At 47.8% G+C, this 17,812-nt stretch overlaps 1 protein-coding gene across 3 annotated transcripts in view; it reads right to left on the bottom strand.

Moving 5' to 3' along the window:
• Positions 1-465: 465 nt before the first annotated feature.
• The window catches only part of LONRF3 (LON peptidase N-terminal domain and ring finger 3), a 40,164-nt gene continuing 22,817 nt past the window's right edge, over positions 466-17,812 (bottom strand). For all 3 annotated transcript variants that reach the window (XM_047081867.1, XM_047081868.1, XM_047081869.1), the window contains 6 exons: positions 15,157-15,271; positions 13,006-13,127; positions 10,978-11,136; positions 9,911-10,073; positions 8,734-8,883; positions 466-5,874 (listed from right to left, as the gene is read on the bottom strand). In XM_047081867.1, the coding sequence (XP_046937823.1) occupies positions 5,719-5,874; positions 8,734-8,883; positions 9,911-10,073; positions 10,978-11,136; positions 13,006-13,127; positions 15,157-15,271 (865 nt within the window). In that variant the 3' untranslated portion in view covers positions 466-5,718. The remainder of the gene's footprint in view (positions 5,875-8,733; positions 8,884-9,910; positions 10,074-10,977; positions 11,137-13,005; positions 13,128-15,156; positions 15,272-17,812) is intronic.

Genomic DNA, 17,812 nt, shown 5'->3' with positions numbered 1-17,812 from the left:
GGGAAGGGTGTGCCTCTGGCCGAGGTGGGCTTTGTCTCTCGACCACCAGAGAGTGGCGGCCTGGGCACAGAAGTCCAACGGGGCCAGGCATTTCCTCTGGGACCTACTTGGTCAGGAGTTCTCATTTTTCTCAGTGACCCAGAGGGCCCTGTTACACAAAGGCCAGGCCCAAGTGCAGTTTGCTATCCTTTTATCTTTATTGTCCCGCTCCACTTGGATTCCCACCCCCCCCCCCCCCCCGCCAGGGGCAGAACAGAACTTGTACAAAGTCACTGATGGCAGGAGACTACAATAGGTACTGAGAAGACGAGGCATTGCTGACTCTCTCTTGCTGGTCTCCGCTCGGTCAGCACCGCTCCCTGCCCCCGTCAATTTTACCAGTGTTCCTGTCAAAAGGTTCGCGCGTTGGGCCTGAGCTACAGCCCGTCGTTGAGAAACAGTTTAACTGAAATAAAAACAACGTCATTTACTTTCACAAATGTTTTATAATGCCAAAGAAAACACAGTAGGTAGCGCGTTCCGCTGTAAGCAAACCCAATATATGAATGGACTTAACAAGTAAACTAGGGGCGGATTATTGGCAAGATGCTTCGACAAAATTCTGTAAATAACAAGATTTCCTGGTGCATTTTTTAAAACAGTTTATGGCAAGGTTTTCAGAACACATCAGTCACATTAATTAGCTCGCACCGGCCTCACTGTCAAGTGCATAAGAACTTAGTGTCTAAGTGCAAGGCTACTTGGACCAGAGGTCTTCCGGTCAAACGTATTATAAGCAACGGGAACGAGATCAAGTTAAATGGTCCAATAGCTTTCGTTTCTATTCGGCTTCCAAAAAACGATACCTATTTGGGTAATTCTTGCCCTAAGGTTACGGGTCGAATTCTGTTAGATGCAAAGTGAGACAACGGGAAACATTCCTAATGAACAAACAGCTTTCACAGAGACTGTCTATATCACATTGTTATGACAACGCAGAAGAGCTGAAATCTTGCTTTTGTACAGATTTGGAGGAAAGAAAACCCTAAAGAGAAACCAAGCATATAGAGGTAGTTGAACAGCAATATGGGGGGAAGAAAGCATTATCTTAATTCCCCTTTCAGTTTATTACAGTGCAAGAGTAAAATGGCTGCTTAACAAACAACTGGAATAACAAATACACAGACACATTTGCCACTGTTTGAATGCCTTGCTTGATATTTTAATCCGGGCATTACTGAGGACTGCATAAAACGATGGAACTAGTTTATCTCAGATAAGCCTATGATGCCACATTGACCTATTTGCTCTCCTTTTATTTTGTTGTTGTTTATTGTTGCTGCTTTTACATTAGCTAAACGTTAGGCAACTTTTAACATGACACATAAGCTACAGTGCTGCTTTGTAAACTTCTGTTAATCACATTTGCTGCGACAGATTTTTAAACGGCTACAGAGTCATGAAGCGAAAGCTTTAAAATGACACCAGGAACAGAGATTACAGGCACTTCTCTCTCAAGGTGAACTTAGCGCGTTGCAAAATACCTATTTGTAAGTGAAAACGTCTTCATTTCGACTCTGGATGTGCTCCACCCAGATTATTAAACAGTTGGACAGTGGGAGCTACCATTCTAAGAGGAACTGAATGTGCACATCTTACATGACTCCATTTCCTTCTTTCTCTCTGCACTAAGGAAGGGCCCCAAGCTGTAGCCCCGTGCAGCTGGCTGCTTTTCAGAACTGTTTTCAATCGTAAATCAACCTCATCCCTCAGGCCCCAGATGGGCTGAAAGAGCTATTCTTTTCCGCTATGGGGGCTGCCTTCCATTTGCATCCTTGCCCCAACCCCTCTGCTACGACTCTGCCTTGATAAAAGGAAACGGATGCAAAGTCAACACGTTGGGAACTCAAGGAACGAGTCCCTGGATAAAACTCCCATCTTGGAAATGGAGTTTGGCAAGGGGCACACTGTCCCCAGTGGATTCTGGCCCATCAACAGCATGCAGGCTGTGGACAGTACGAGACCTCTGGGTGCTGTGAGCCAGCCTCGGGAGCTCCGCGCCTCCGACGGCCAGTCACAGGGGATTATCTGAGCCCAGGCCAGCCCCGCAGGCAGAGCTGGAAGCGCCACACACGCAGCGACTCGACTGGCCCCACGGGGCGGGAAGCAGTCGGCTTTCAGAAAAGGCAAATTCTTGAAATAGTCAGTTCTCTGCCCCCATTAAGTCAGGGGCAAGCACTCTTTTCTCCAGGTTGTCTACAGAAAATTAGCTTTATCATTTTTCATTTTCTACATTTTGCTGGTTATTAGCTAGCAGTGGTAGTACAGTACAAAGCAGAAAGGCATAGTATCTGCCTGGTACCTAATGTGTATACACACACACACACACACACACACATATATATACATATATATATACACACACACACATACACACACATATACATATATATATATACATATATATATATACATACACAGAAAAAATAATCTAGGTCATGATAGGAAAATTAACCAAATAAATGGCACTATCTACCAAGGGGGAAGTCTTGTACTTCTGGCCTAGATTTAGCTTTATGTCTTTTCTCCGTATTCTCTTCCAACCCAAGCTTTGCAGCAAAATCGATTTATAAGGGGCGAAAATGGCCACGTTCAACTGACTGCCCCATTCAAGTACATCCCACAGAAAGCCAAGGTTTAGCCTTGCACCCTGCCTCCCACCACTGCTGAAACCAGAGCTTGCTATAAAATAACCCAAACGTCTATTTAGGCCACTGAACGTACAGGGCAACTCTGTTCCAGCCAAGATCTACATTTGCTGGAGTTGGGTGCTCACTTACCGACATGGAACATTCTAGGATGTGGAACTTTATTTAAAGAAAAAAAAAATCAAACTTCCCTTTCTACCGAGATTAAGTAGAAATGTGTGTGAGGTAACTGAATTTTATTGAGCCTGCAGCTTCCATCTGAACTGTGAGCTTCTGGGGAGCTTTGGTGACTCAGTTGCCATGCCTGTTTAATAAAATTACGTGCAACACAAACTGTTTAAAATGTTAAACATATGCAAAGGAAGGGGTTCAACGTCAATCTTGGCTATGCTAGTAACTGCTTAACTGTGCTATCTGGACTAAGTATTTAACATCGCAGAACCTCAGCCTTCTCATCTGTGATACTGGGCGTGATAACTGATCTCACAGGGCTGCTGTGCAGAATAAGTGATTTAATGAACTCACATATGTGAAACCGCCTGGCTCAGTACCTGGTACACAGCAGGTTCAAAATAAATTTGTTGGGGCAGCATAAGGAAATCCCATGAACTAAGCACAGAAGTCAGACTGTGAAACCCGTTCACCCTGGCACGGCCAAGATTTTTAATACTTTTTGGAGAGCAAGGAGGGATGAGCTGGTTATTCTAATGGAGCTAGAACTTAAGGCTTCCATTATACTGGGAATTCTAGACCTCCAGACAGCACTGCTTTTTAATCTTATTGGAACAGGGAAAACTGGCTGGCCCAGAAGCCTCCCTTGTCTCTGACCCTCACCTCTTCTCGAGTCTTTTCGTTTTCCCAAACAGACGTGGCTCCAAAAGGAATTAACTGTAAAGCATCAAGTTATGGTCCGAAAATCAGCGGTGGGGATCTCCCCAACCAAGTTTAAAGGGGCAGATATGGGTACTGCATGGAAAGGCAGTGTTTTATGCAAGTGTGGGCCCCTGATGATATTCCGTAACTATGAACAATCTAATCACAGCTATTATTTTTTGGATGTCTCCTAGGTGCTAGGCACTGTGCTAAGCGATTTACATATGTTACCTCATATAATGTCCGTTAACATCCCTACACGGGGCATTGGTCACTACCCTTTGCTAGATGAGGAAACTGGGGCCCAGAAGAAGTTCAGTCACAAGGGAAAACATCTACCAAGCGCAGATGTTTACGACCTTTCCTCTGCTGCATTTACACGAGATGACAGGCAACTATTTCACGAGGACTGTGCTCTGACCTTCTGGCTGGCTGGGCACCGAGCCGGAAGAGGAACGCTTAATTCCCTGCTCCCCGAGCCCTGCGGAGCTTGCTTGGGCAGTAACCACGCCTATACGTCCATTCTTTGCCGGCCCAGTCTGGCTGCGAACATCAAACCTGGTAACACAACACAACGCTCTGACAATCCAGCACCCATTTAGCAAGTTCAGAAGGGATCATTTGGTTTCAGCTTACGTGGATCACGTCATACTCTCTCCTCTGTTTCTGGCTGCAGGTAGTGGGAAGAAGTCAGGTCGATTCCCTGAGGCACTCACCTCTCCTTGAAGGAGTAGACGGGCTGCGCTGGGTCCGTCCAAGGATCACGTGGGGGGATAGTTTGCACGACGGTACAGATGGCGTGATTCACTTCTCGCCTGCCCTAATCTCCTCACGCCGTCGTTGGGACACCCCCCCCCACAGTCTTTTTCAGGTCCTCCTGGCACTGACAGAACCACACTAGCACTGAGCAAGCTAAACAAGGGCTCCCTCTTACATCCTTACCCACTGTTCTTGCCCTACGTTGAAATCTTTGGCCCGCGGCAGCTAGGAGGGAAGGCAGAGTTTAGCTAAAACCACGGGTTCGTCGTCTGTTTCCTTTAAAAGATGTACAAACCCGAAAGACAGCGTGTCTGTGTTTTTAAGGGTTCAACTGTCTCTACTGGCTTCTTTCCGCCTTCAATGACCGGCAGCCCTTCATCATGTGTTTTCATACGCGCCAGCCAGGTAACTAACCCTGGGGAGAAGGGAGAGACCCTTCTGATTAGATCGCTGAAAATAAATGCCTAAAACAGATCACTCACAAACGACGCCCCTCTGAGTCACCTCTTCATTCAAGAGCAATCATTCCTTCGGCCCTGCTCGGTGTCCCACCCAGAAAATGGATCGTTTTCCTTCACCCTGGCCTATTCCATAACGCCTGCCAAATCGCTTAGGTATTTTATATTGTTGAATTCCAAACGAAAGCAACATGGAACCCGTGACGAGCGACGGTCTCAGCGTGATTCCGAACCTCCTTTACACATCCAATGGGACAGATACAAAAACGGTTCGCGAACCGGGATCAAACACAGCAGAATGTGGTTAAAGCAAAAACGGCACGTTGCTAGCACTGCTCCTTCCCCCTGGGTAGATGGCAAACCACGTTAATAAATAAAGCAACTGGCTCTTCAGTAACGTACACTTAAACAGTTACAAACAGACAGGTAGAAAAAAGGGATACAGTGGTGCCAAAAAAAAATAAATTATGAAAACGGAAAGGATGAACATTCTTTTCTACACAATGCCACATAAAACCCGAACCATCTGGAATGAGAACCCAAGTCCGTGAAAATAACGCAGCAGCGTTACCAGAATGTGTGCTTCACATTTCAACTACACATTTATCTGTGCAAGAAAGAAAATGAAAGCAAAACCATTTTAAACTTCCAGAAAACTGGATGTCAAAAATCAAATGAATTTTTTTTTTTTCTGGGCTCTTAAACACCTCTGCTGAGCATGTAGTTGTGCAGCATGTCAAGAAGCATCTTCAGCCAGGAAGTTTCAAACAGGCCCCGTGCTTCTGGCCTTTCTACACGATTCCTCTCTGCGATCAACAGCAGGGAAATGCCTGTTTGATACTTCCTTCTGTTAAGATGTTATTGCAGTTAGATATATTTACAAGATGACTCCCCCAAGCCGGCAGGGAGGGTGGGGGCTTCTCCTCAGCGATCCACTCTCGCTAGTTTTGGTTCCGGGATATAAAGGCCAGGACTCGCCGAATCCCATTCAGTCTGTCCTTCAAGGACCTCATCGCTAGGAACGGGAGCTGAGCTCGGCTTTCCAGTGGAAGAACCGCTAATGTCCACCAGCACCAGGCTGGACCGTTCGGGCTCACCTACAACAGAGAAACACACGGCTTCACCCCACTCCCGCAGAAGTGAGATCGGCCTGCAGGTTTCCCAAGCTGCAAGGCAAACATCCCAGGTGGAACTGCTTCTGTGTCGGGCAGACGGCTAGTTACCCCCACGTCTACTTCCCCCCTTCTCTGAGCTGGGCATACAGCCACCCAGAAGACAGAGACCACGCGGCAGCGAGGGGCGGCCACGAGACAAAAGTTCCGGCTAATGAGATGTAAAGGGAAGGGACGCCCGAAACCTCGGGGCCATGCTCTGGGAAGGGGGCATGTGCCTTCCGCCTCACTCTTTCTCTCTTGCCCCTAGCTAGCGCGTGAGCACGGTGGTGACCGGCCTTCTTCTATCGGGAAGACAGGGGTAACATTCTAAGGATGATAGAGCTTTGTGATGAAGGAGACTGGGTCGCTGAATGATCTCGTGGGACAGAGCTGCCCTAGCCCTCTACCTGGTTCAAGCTACGGCCATGTTTAGTAGTTGTTAAAGCAAACAGATCGGTGTCCTAACAGATACGCTATACTTCCCAGCCACTGCTCAGTCTGGTCCACTTCCAAGATTCTGTTCAGGTTCTCGGGACGGACACCTAACAGCATATGGGCCTTCAATTCCCATGATCCCTTGGGCTTGGCAGGTCTCTTAACGCCCTGCATTTCCCTGCTTCTGGCCGCAGGCAACATAGTCCACATACGCCATGTCGCTGTACAAGGCCACAGCGAGCCTCTCCTCTGAAACCGGAGCCTGTGGTCCACAGCCCCAAAGCACAGCAACCCCCCTTTGCAAACATTCCAGTTTGAGAACACATTCATGTCAGAAATGTATTACGTCCCCGGGTTTCTTTCTAATGAGGAGCTTTCCCATCCCACATGAATCCTTCACCGAAATTCTGTCTGTCAGCAGCTTCCCAGCCACACGTTTTAAGACACTGGTGACTTACTTCCTACAGAGCCTGAAACAATCACAACTTCCAGAAGGTTGGTTTAGGACTGTGGAGAACCACCTTCTGGTCAGACCACCTACACATGGGATTATCTGCCTCCAAATGGGTTCACCTGCTTCTTCCCAAACCTTGCCATCTTCTTGGCTTCTCTGTGCCTATAGCTTCATTTGAATTCGTTTTTGTCCCTCACTGTGATCTGTAACAGGCTCTCCCTCCTATTATTAGTTCTGAATATGAAACTGACATATTCTAAACTTTCTTTCCCAGGGCCATTAACAAAGATATTTAAGCTGATGTTAACACTTGTGGCTGCTTCTGCGAAGCCTCCTTCTGAGGCTTTGAACATTCTTATTAATGGCACCGCTGGGGCTGCAGCACTGACTGGATCAAACTGGATGATTTTTTTTTTTTTTTGCGCGACTGCTGCCAAAGCAACGTGAGAACAGTTCTAATAAGAAAGGAAATGAACCAAGATTTCAACTTTCTGTGTCATCGAGCCCTTATGAATCACTCTGTGGCATCTGTGTTTTCTCTTATGAAAGCTGCTGTATCATCGCTGATCGCTACCTTCTGCCTGACTGAGGGAGAATGCTCTCCAGAAGGTGAAGGGGAACATTAAACTTGATCATGAGCTTGCTCAGAGCTCTGATGTAGTCCTGAGTCATAGTGGCCCAGAGCCAGGAGCTGGGTCACTGGGAAGCACTGACTGGCCTTGCTCCCTTCAACATCCACGATGCCTTTGCACGGAGGCAAAGGAGCCACCTTTGCGGTCTGGAGAGAGTGAGACATTTCAGCCCATCAGGGAACAGACTGGTGTTCTGTAGCCACAGATGCAAGGGGAAGAGGGGACGTTAGAGACCTCCTCATCCACCTCCCTCATTCCAGAGCTGGGAGACAAGTTGAGAAAGGGGCGGGTCTTGCCCAAGGTCACACAGCTAGAGCGGTAAGGATCAGTCTGTTGGCAGTGAAATGAGAACATACACATTCTTACTACTGTGACAGAGTCAGGAACGAGTGTAAGTAAAGAATCAAGGAAGTCACGGAGGTGATGATGTAGGGGAGCCAGCTCAGAATGCAGGAAGGGCGACGGTGGGCAAATACTCGACTAAGTTATCTCCAGCCTCGTCCTAGAGAGACAGTATTGTCCGATTTATCAGGCAACCGAAGTTGAGTTGGTGAAACTCAACTATCTCCACTTGCCTGAAGAGCTTCCGATCTGCAGCTCGATCTCTCAAGTGGGCCTGTCCCCCCAGGAAACAGACTTGACCCAGTAGCACCTGATCAACTGCTTTCTAGTATAACTCGGCAAAGGGCAAATTTAAAGACTGGGTCTGTCTGCTCAGGACCTGCTCACCCCTGATGAGGACAATGACAAGGGTCTACATCTGCAGGGCTAAGCAGGGAGGGACCCAGAGATGAGAAGGTGCTGCGGTCTGGCAGCTGGAATCCTGTAAGGCGACTGGTGCCGTCTCCTAGCTCCTGCAGCAATGGGGGTGACGGTTATGAAATAGAAGCCTTTAGTCTCAGCTCCCGGGATACCCTTCTCTTAAGCTTGGCCTTTGTGTGAATCTTGTCACCCCAACACATTACCATGGTGTGAATCTGGACTCCCACTGAAGGTTCTTTGGTGGATGGTGTCTATGTTCCCAATCTCTCACCTGACTTATGTCTCAAAGCCTGTCTGGGATCCAAGTTCCTACCGCTTTCCTTTATCACTCCAATTCTGACTTCAGATCCTTGAGTCTTACCCCTGATGCCCACTGCCCGGTGAAACAGTACCAAATTGGATCTATCTCCCCCTCTGCACTCGATCTGCTGAATGGCAACCATGCACCCACCCGATCCCAAACCCTGGGCGCTCTCATCTGCTGGGGGCAGCCCATTACAGAGAGACATTTTTATATACCTGAGGATCGGCATCTTTCTCTGGCATTGGACCAAAGTGACTGAGTATCCGATTCTTCAGAGAGGTTTTGAGCGAATGAAACCATGATGACGCTTGCTCATAGACACAGTTATGTAATCCCATGAGCTCAGCCTGATCCTCTCCTTGAACCTGAAAGTATCAAAGTGGAAATGAAGCACTCTGTCCCTTCTCCATCACTCCCAAAGCTTCTGCTGACACCAGACTCCCTTCGGGCATCCGGCCTGCGTCCCTAGGAAGGTTCGCCCACCCAGCTTTCTCCTGTGTGGTGTGTGGAAGGCTCCTCAGCCAGAGGGTGGGCTGTGTGTGACTACTGCTGAGTGCGGAGGAAGAAGCAAGTTTCCGCCGGGCGCATTAGCTGAAACAGCGAGACAGACTGAAAACCAGAGATGCGAACTGGCCCGAGCGGAGGCGTGCTGTTGAGCTCGCTTATGCTAGCTTATGCCTCTCTCCTTTTCACGTTTCATATCTGCTTTCCCAGTGTCCACTGGGAAGAGGGACACAGGTGTGTCTGTTTCTCACTGTGTAACTCTATTTCCTAAGTCCAATAGCTTCATTCGTCGATCGAACATTTACTAACCTTATACTATATGGTGAATGTAAATATAAACGAACGTGGGATTATTTACTTCTTGTTCTTCCAACTAGTCCAGAAAACCAAGGATGAACTGGACACGTTATCTTTCTCCTTGATGGGACGACGCGTTATAGGGAAGAACCCTTAGCCGGGTCGCGCATTTAAAAATACAAACGTACGTGTCAATCTACAATCATCTCAAAATGAAATGTTTGAAAACATAAACGAATTGATACATAAAATACGTGGGTGTAGATATCACTCCCAGATCTATCCCGTGGTATCTCTGGCAGAAACCTAACCCCTGGGCTGAACGGGCCCCAGGGTTGTTGATCTGGCTTGGCATTTCTTATGCAGGAATACAACTCAGCAACTAACCAGGGGGAAAGCCAGGGCACGGGGTGCTCCTGCTGCCATCCTACAATCGAACGGCAAGCCGGCGGCATTCGATGTCGCTGCGGCCATTTGGTGAGAAATCCCAAGGCCCCCCGACAGCGCTGAGCAATTCTTCCGCAAACACCTTTGCCCGCCAAGCTACAGGGATAGCCTGGCCCTGGGATTCTTGGCACGGGCCACCCTCACCTTTTGGTCTTCAATGTATTCAATGTCGGCTGTATTGTAACCATCTCGCTGGCCCTGATGGAGGACCCTGAAGCGCCTCTTGCCTACGCTGTCCACCACCGAGCGGCCATCAGCAAAGAACTGAACATTTCTGATCTCTAGGATGCAGCCATATTCCGCAAACCTGCTTATTGGGAATGCGTAAGAAAGTACATTTTTGGTGAGTTGTTTCTTTTTTTTTTTTTTTTTTAATTTTTTTTTTCAACGTTTATTTATTTTTGGGACAGAGAGAGACAGAGCATGAACGGGCGAGGGGCAGAGAGAGAGGGAGACACAGAATCGGAAACAGGCTCCAGGCTCCGAGCCATCAGCCCAGAGCCCGACGCGGGGCTCGAACTCACGGACCGCGAGATCGTGACCTGGCTGAAGTCGGACGCTTAACCGACTGCGCCACCCAGGCGCCCCTGGTGAGTTGTTTCTGCGGCCTGGCTCCCCAGCCGTTTCTGTAACCCCGGGCTGTGCCTCCAGGGACTTCTGCCTATTTGCCTGTCCCGGGGGCTACAGCTGCAACTACACCACAGGCAGCGCCTGTGCCAAGAAAAATCTTCCTGTAATAATGTAACTGCTCCCATTCATTGAGCATATACTGCGTGTGGTGTGCTCAGGGCTTTACGTGCATTAACGCACCAATCTTCCCAACAGGCCCGCTATCATTGCACCCACTTTACCGATCAGGAAACTGAGTCACAGAAAGGTTAAGTGACTTGCCCAAAGGCAAACTTGCTCCAAGGTTGGAGCCGGAACATGAACCCACGCACGGGACTCCAGGTCCCGCGGTCTTACAGTAAAACAAGTTTTATAGTATATACCACTCGTTTAACAAGAGATTAATCCTTGGGGTTCCTTTAAATAGGCAGCCTGTTACGTGGCAAACCAGGGGCCAGAGAGACCCCGGTCTCTATGGGTGCTCACGGTCGTGAGCTGGCTAAATCTCAGGAGCTGTGCCTCCCTATCTCCTGGGGGCACCCCAAATAAGCCCAAATCCCTCTCTACCCAACCTCCCTTTACTCACGTAGCTCCTCACTTACCCTTTGACAGGATCTCCAAGGCACATGCCAAACTGTCTTGTACCTGTTTCGATGCATCTACGGATCATCAGACGGTAACAAGGCTCAAAAATGTGCAGGGGACAAGGAACCGTGGGGTAGGCCATAGTGCACACGAAAATAGGCACGTTCTTATTCAAGCTGTCAGGAAGAGCAAATGACAGATTTCTCAAAGCCGTGAAGCAGAACACAAAAAGGTTGGTCAAATGTCACTTTGTGGTTCCCCCACAGTAAGGCCAGGGGACCTCAGGTTTTGATGGCTGATTAAAAAAAAAAAAAAACACTGAGATGCAACCAACACTATGGGCTAAGTCCCATTACTGGTGCAGAGGTTAGCCTAAGAGCTAAGAGATTGAAACTGACATTCTGTACATTCCAATTTGGCTTCAAAAACATCCTCTAGTACCTTCACATTGTGGGTGATAGTTAAACCTCATAGTTCTTTCTTCCTCTCGTGCCCTCTACTCAGAACAATCTCTTCAGGTGTCCTGCTGGCAGTAAAAGCGGACCCAGCTCTCCAGGGGGATGGTGGGAAAATCTCTGCAAGGTCTCATCAGCATTACAAATTTGCAAAGCCCCCAGAAGGTCTGCTCGGCAGGCCCGGGCCGGGAGGAGGAGGGAGCAACAAGAGAGGCAAGTGTCCTCTAGCCCAGTGACGTTCCCATGCGTCAGAATCACTGGGGGCCCTTAAATCCAGACAACTGGGCTGCATCACCCCAGAGACACTGGGATATAAGCTCTGGAGCCGGGACCCAGGGGTCTACCCTTCGAGTGCCCATGAAGAAGCAGGCACACAGCCTGATGGGAAACCACGCCAATGGGGCCAGCTCCTCCTGGATCACTGTTCTCTTCTTTGCTAAATCCAATACTGGAACTTGTCAATGGATACAAGACCATCTGCCCAAATCCCCCAGAGGATTCAGTTTAGGATTTCTTTAAAGAGAAATCCCTCTTGGCATATTCCAGTGTTTATTAATAAAGCATTAAATGATATTTGAGACAAGGGCTCAGAGAGACTCGCGGTGAATTTAAGAATCAGAGGTAAAAATAAAGATGCCCGGACTAGATCTACTGTAAGTCAATGAGAACAATAGGATTTAGTTTCTAGCTTCTCAGGAAAACACAGTATTCGAAGCAAGAGGCCCACTCAAACGAACCAGTGGCAGTTTAGAAATGTGCTCTACAGGGCGGGCAGAAAACCAGAGCAGCTTTTGCGATCGGGAACCTGGCCCCCAGAATGCTGCGAGGACCCTACTGGGGATCCGGAGGTGGGAGGGCAGCGGTATGAGACGCAGAAGTGAGAGAACGCCTCCTGCTGTTTCTGCTAGGCGGTCTGTCCTTCCAGCCAGGCAGAGAGCTTGGAGCCCTACGGGCACCTCCAGACTCACCCCTCAGCCACAAATGTGCATGGCAGAGGACGCGTGTAAGAAGGAGCAGCCTTACTCTTACCACGTATTGAGTGCTTCCTGTGCACTAGCTCATGTGATCTTCCACATGAGGTAAGGACTTCACTATTCCCAAGCTACAGATGAGGAAACTGAGGCCCAGAGAGGTCAAGTGACCTGCCTAAGGTCCTGAAGGATACTCGCTTTGTGGCAAAACTGGGTCACGAGCCCAGGTCTGGCTGACACCAAGGTTCTTAACCTCCCAGCACCTTCTGAGGTTTCTGCAAACAACCTTCCACACGCTGTGTAAGTTCCCCTGATCTGGCTGCTTCGGTTTGCTCCTAACCAGTGACACCCAGTTACTAGCGCCAAGACGTGACCTGGTCAGTGGTTTTGGCTCATGCGTCTTCAGGGGCGTGCTGGCAACTGCCGAACAACTGGCTGTGGGCGGGTGGAAAGCTCCGGCTCATAGCGATTGCCAATTTCTATATAGTGTAGATACGCCCACCGAGGCCAACATCAAGCTACCAGCACGATATTGCTAAGTGAGCAGTTAGGGAGAAACGTGCACATTCAGTTCTACGAGCTGCTACGAGTGAAACTGAAAAGAGATGCATATACGTACTTGGAAAGTTCTTCCATTTCTTCTTCATAAAGCCGCCTGCGTTCCTTGAATTCTTCTGGCAGGAATTTAGCTATTAGCTCTTCCATTATGACATTTTTGCTATATTTTCTGGATGCCAAGCACTATAGAGGCAACAGGGCACCGAGACATTATGCAGCCATCAGAAAACCACAAAGCACTTCTCATGTAATCAGCAGAACAGCTGAATCAACCACACATTGAGAGTAATTTGGGCCCACACATTAGCAGCTGGTAACATCATCATGCACGTATTCTCTGGATGTTACGTGCGATTACTTTTACAATTAGAAAAAAATACTTTAACAAGGGGAAAAGACCCGCATTGAAGTTTCAAAAGTTTAGCTTTCCCAAAACACTCAAGTTGAGATTATGTTCTTGTCAAAAAAGGGGGGAAACCCTTCCTTTTCCTTTTATTGGTTACTGCATTTACAAGCTGGCAAAAACGGTCTCCATCTGGGATATGCTGGAAGTCTGTGGTCTGAAGGTTCAGGGAACGAGAAAGCCACTGTCCATCACTGATCTTTTCCTGACCTGTCCCACCCCCGCCCCGCCCCACCTCACCTCAATGCTTGGCTTCTGGATATTGCCAGTCTAAATATTTTTCCCCCTCTAACTTTAGCTGAAAACAAAACAAAACAGCTAAATACTGGGGATTGTGTCTATTTGTTTTTTAAATATACCATCTAGGTATCACTGAAATTATGTTATAAGCCATGAATTCAGAACCGAACTCAGGCCCAAGTGTCACTATTACTATCCTCCCAAACACCCCTAACTAACTTCATGCATATCCAGGGATCCGTAGGTAGAGGGAATTGAGCTGTGTGAACCAGACCACGGGAGTTAAAACATCTGCGAATTGTTTGCTACGGACACTATCCACACAGACCCAGCAGGGGGAGCTCCTGAGTATAAAATTGCTGGTTCGAGACTATTTTTCCTTTCCCAGTATGGGCTGTGTGTGTCTATTCTGCAGTGAACGCGATTAGAATAAAATATTTATCTCTCTTGGAAATGGTGTAAGTGCGACCCTGTGTGAACACGCAGAGATAGACGAGAACATTTTCTGGGACCCCACAGCATCTGCTTCTAGGATGCCTTCTCAGCCACTGCCATCGCCTGGCTGCAGAAGATCCACTGCTTTGCCCCGTCCCAGTCTTTGGAGAAAAGCAATGCCTCGGGAGGTAGCTAATCCATGGAGGAGGTGACTCCCCCACTGACGCTAAAACAAAAACCCAGGACAGGCACACAGTAAAATGTTAATGGTGGTTTTCTCCAGGTGCTGAGCATACGGGTAGGTTTTTCTTCTTTCTGCTTATTTGGATGTTGTAGTGTTACCACAACACAGATGTATATTTAAGTATAAGGACCGTGGGCCTCTCCCCCACAATCAGGCCAGGAAAATCCCACCCCTTGATCGAGGCAAGGGATGGCAGGGACCCTCCCCTCCAACCCAATACACACCCCAGGGTCGTCCTGGATGATCATTTTACTCCATTGTCTTAGTTTAAACGTTCAGGTGTTGGGAAAACTCAACATGTGACTTCACTGGACCTACATTCACCTAGAGGGTGTCCTGCATCGCTGAGCTCTCCTCAGGGATGACAAGGGTCAAGGAACATTAACACTGGCTGTGATGTGTGCCACACAAGTCCTTGGGGGAGGGAAAGCAAGGTGGGTTCCTGGGCATTCCTGTGCTATAGGAAATTCCATTGGGTCCACCTGAAAAACAATGGTGGCAGTCCGTGTGGCTCATCTGAAAGGACTTGGAAGCCCCAGAGCTTTCCAAGTAGCTAAATATCTGCTAATAAGTACAGCAGCTCCGGGGGGGGGGGGGCGGGACAAGGACCTTCCCCTTTCAGGACCCATGTCTGCCATCGATTTAATACTTTTGTTTCCAACACAAATTAATTTCACTGTTGACAGTTCATAAAAAGCTGGATGTCGCCTCATTTTCCCGAAGGACTTGGCAAAGAGGGGAGGGGTAGCTGTAAGACGGGAAAGATAGACAGGTGGTGTGAGAGGGTATCTTTCCCTAGCACAGTGCACTGGCTTAGGATCAAACAGGACACCATTTTAGTATCCAAGTCCACATAATCTAACCTAATCAAGAAAGAAATAATATTTTACCTGTGAAAGACCATCTTTGCACAGCGGACACTTTGCATTGTGATCTAGGCATCTTTCAAGGCATTTTAAACAAAATGTATGACCACAAGGTGTTGTGACTGGCTCGTAGAATAATCTGAAATTTAGGAATCAAAATGGAAGAAAAATGATGCAATCAGACAAAAAAAAAATAAAAGAGCTACTCAATGTTAAGGTTCTACAGTGTTATTCGGAAAATTCCGTGTGTGCAAGGGTGGGGGAGGGTCCTTTCTTTTTTACCAGAATTCCCTGCAGTTGCTGTGCTTCAGAAAAGCATTTGCTTTTTATTTCTGAGCTGGATTTGAAAATCATGCATTTGTCAACATTTCTGATATAGCTAGATCATTCTGTGACATTAGTTCTAGTCAGCCTCTTCCGACTGGCATCCAGACTGTTTTTCCCTGTCAGGTCTCAGAAAAAGCAAGATTAATGCCCAGAGGGTCTAAGTAGATTACATTCTAAAATATTTAGCCAACCTGCTCGCCTGAAGATATGTAAACACAGAGACAGATAAGCACACACACAGACACACACACACTCCGCCTCACACATTCATTCATTTAAGTACCTTATATCATATACACAACGGAAAAAAGACTTGGCTTATTTGCTAACCTTCATTCCATTTTTACCTAAGCAATGTTTACTGCCTGAAGGATCCCGAAATTGTGCCTGCAACAAACACGTAACTGCCTTTTGTATGAATGGATCATTTTCTTGGGGGCAGTAGAGTAATTCTGTCAGTGTGCTTACTGATGAACACATACATATAAACATACGTAGGTATGCACACATGCACTTCAATTAGATCCTATTTTAATTCCTTTACAGGAGCCGGCTAATTTCAAAGCAACGTGGGGAATCTTTTTAAAAGCCGTTCTACCCATTCAGAGATTCACAGATTTACTTTGCTTTTGGAAAAAGAAAGGCTCACCTGCAGCAGGACCACCGGGTGGGGGCAGCTGACGACGGTGGTTCAGAAGTGGGGCTGGCGCTCACCAAGAGGACAGACAAAAGGGAAAGACAGACGCCTGACCAGCCTGTTTTGACCTCACCAGTGTTCAGTTGCGAGGAAGAGGCCGCCAGCTGCACAGCCCCCTCGTGTGGCCGGGAGGTGTACCAACAGCCTGGCCCACAGGGCCAGGCTGAGCAGAATCAAAATGTCAGAGCTGAAAAGTACTGGAGAGAAAAACTGAACCCACCAACCAGAATGAAACTGAGCTCCAGAGGGGACAAAGCGGCTCATCTGTTGGCAGATGAAGGTCTATCCAGCTTCCACTAGCAGTCGTGTGCTCTTTCTGTTTTTTCAACGTTTATTTATTTTTGGGACAGAGAGAGACAGAGCATGAACGGGGGAGGGGCAGAGAGAGAGGGAGACACAGAATCTGAAACAGGCTCCAGGCTCTGAGCCATCAGCCCAGAGCCCGACGCGGGGCTCGAACTCACGGACCGCGAGATCGTGACCTGGCTGAAGTCGGACGCTTAACCGACTGCGCCACCCAGGCGCCCCTCTTTCTGTTAAAACCGCGACTCTCGACCCTATTGGTGTGTGAGAATCACCTGGGGCGCTTTTTCTTTAAACAGCTTTACTGATGTCTAATTGACGTGCAATAAACGGCACGTACTTACGGTGTACAATCTGATAAGTTTTCACATACGTACACACCTATGAAACTATCTCCGCAACCAAGGTCACGAACACACCCATCGCCCCCAAACATCTCCTCGTGTGCCTTTGTAAACCCTACCTCCTGCTCCTCCCCATGCGCCCCACCATCACCTGCAGACCTTTGAAAAACTACAGGTGCCAGGACCACACCTGCAGAGGTTCGGGTCAGTTGGTCCAGGGCAAAGGCCAGGCATCAGGATTATTATTTTTTTTTTTCTTTTAAAGCTCCTTGGTGGTTTGAATGTGCAGCCAGGATTGCGAATCACTGTATTTCACAATCCTACTAATCTCTGCATGGGCAAATCCTCTGTATAGGTCTCCAAACCTAATTACCAAATCTACCAAGGAAAAGACTAGCAGCTGCTGGCACATTCCCCTCTTTCTTGATTTAAAAAAAAAAAAAAATTCTAGTGGAATTTGAGGGGAAAGCATCTTGTGGGAAAGGAAAGAACAGTTTCTTAAGAGAAATCAATTTCGATTTAACAAGCTCTCCACCAAACAGATTCTCACTTGTCCACTCAGCAAAAGTGCTCCGGGTGCCTACTGCGTGCTGACGCGGAGCTAGGCGCCGGCACGTGACAGGGACAGGGTGCACCGGACTTGTAGGAGGTGAGAGGACAGACGTCGAACAGGACGTCGGAAAGATGAGGTTTCGCAAGTACACGCCTGTACGAATAAAACTTGCTAAAATGTTGAAATTAAGCCAATGAAGGTTTGGAGTAGGAGGGAGGCTTTTCATATATTCACTTTTCCTCCTTTTTGAATGTTTCAATCCTGTTTTAAGAAGCAGTTAATTTGCTTAGCGTAATTAATAGACGCCAGTTATTAAGTTGGCCAAAAACTAAAATTAATTTTCAAAAGCACTCTTTATGATGGAGGTCCTAACCAGCGTACTAAGGCGAGAAGAAAAATAGAGAAGTATGAGGACTAGGATGGAAAAAACCAAATCTGTCCCTATTCACGCACGGT

Source organism: Lynx rufus, unplaced genomic scaffold (genome assembly GCF_022079265.1).
Source record: "Lynx rufus isolate CCGP_SWC_20201006 ecotype Redwood Valley unplaced genomic scaffold, mLynRuf1.p SCAF_19, whole genome shotgun sequence".
NCBI classification, from domain to species: Eukaryota; Metazoa; Chordata; class Mammalia; order Carnivora; family Felidae; genus Lynx; species Lynx rufus.
The sequence above is the reverse complement of the archived record's forward strand: the minus strand, read 5'-3'. Positions and strand labels throughout refer to the sequence as shown.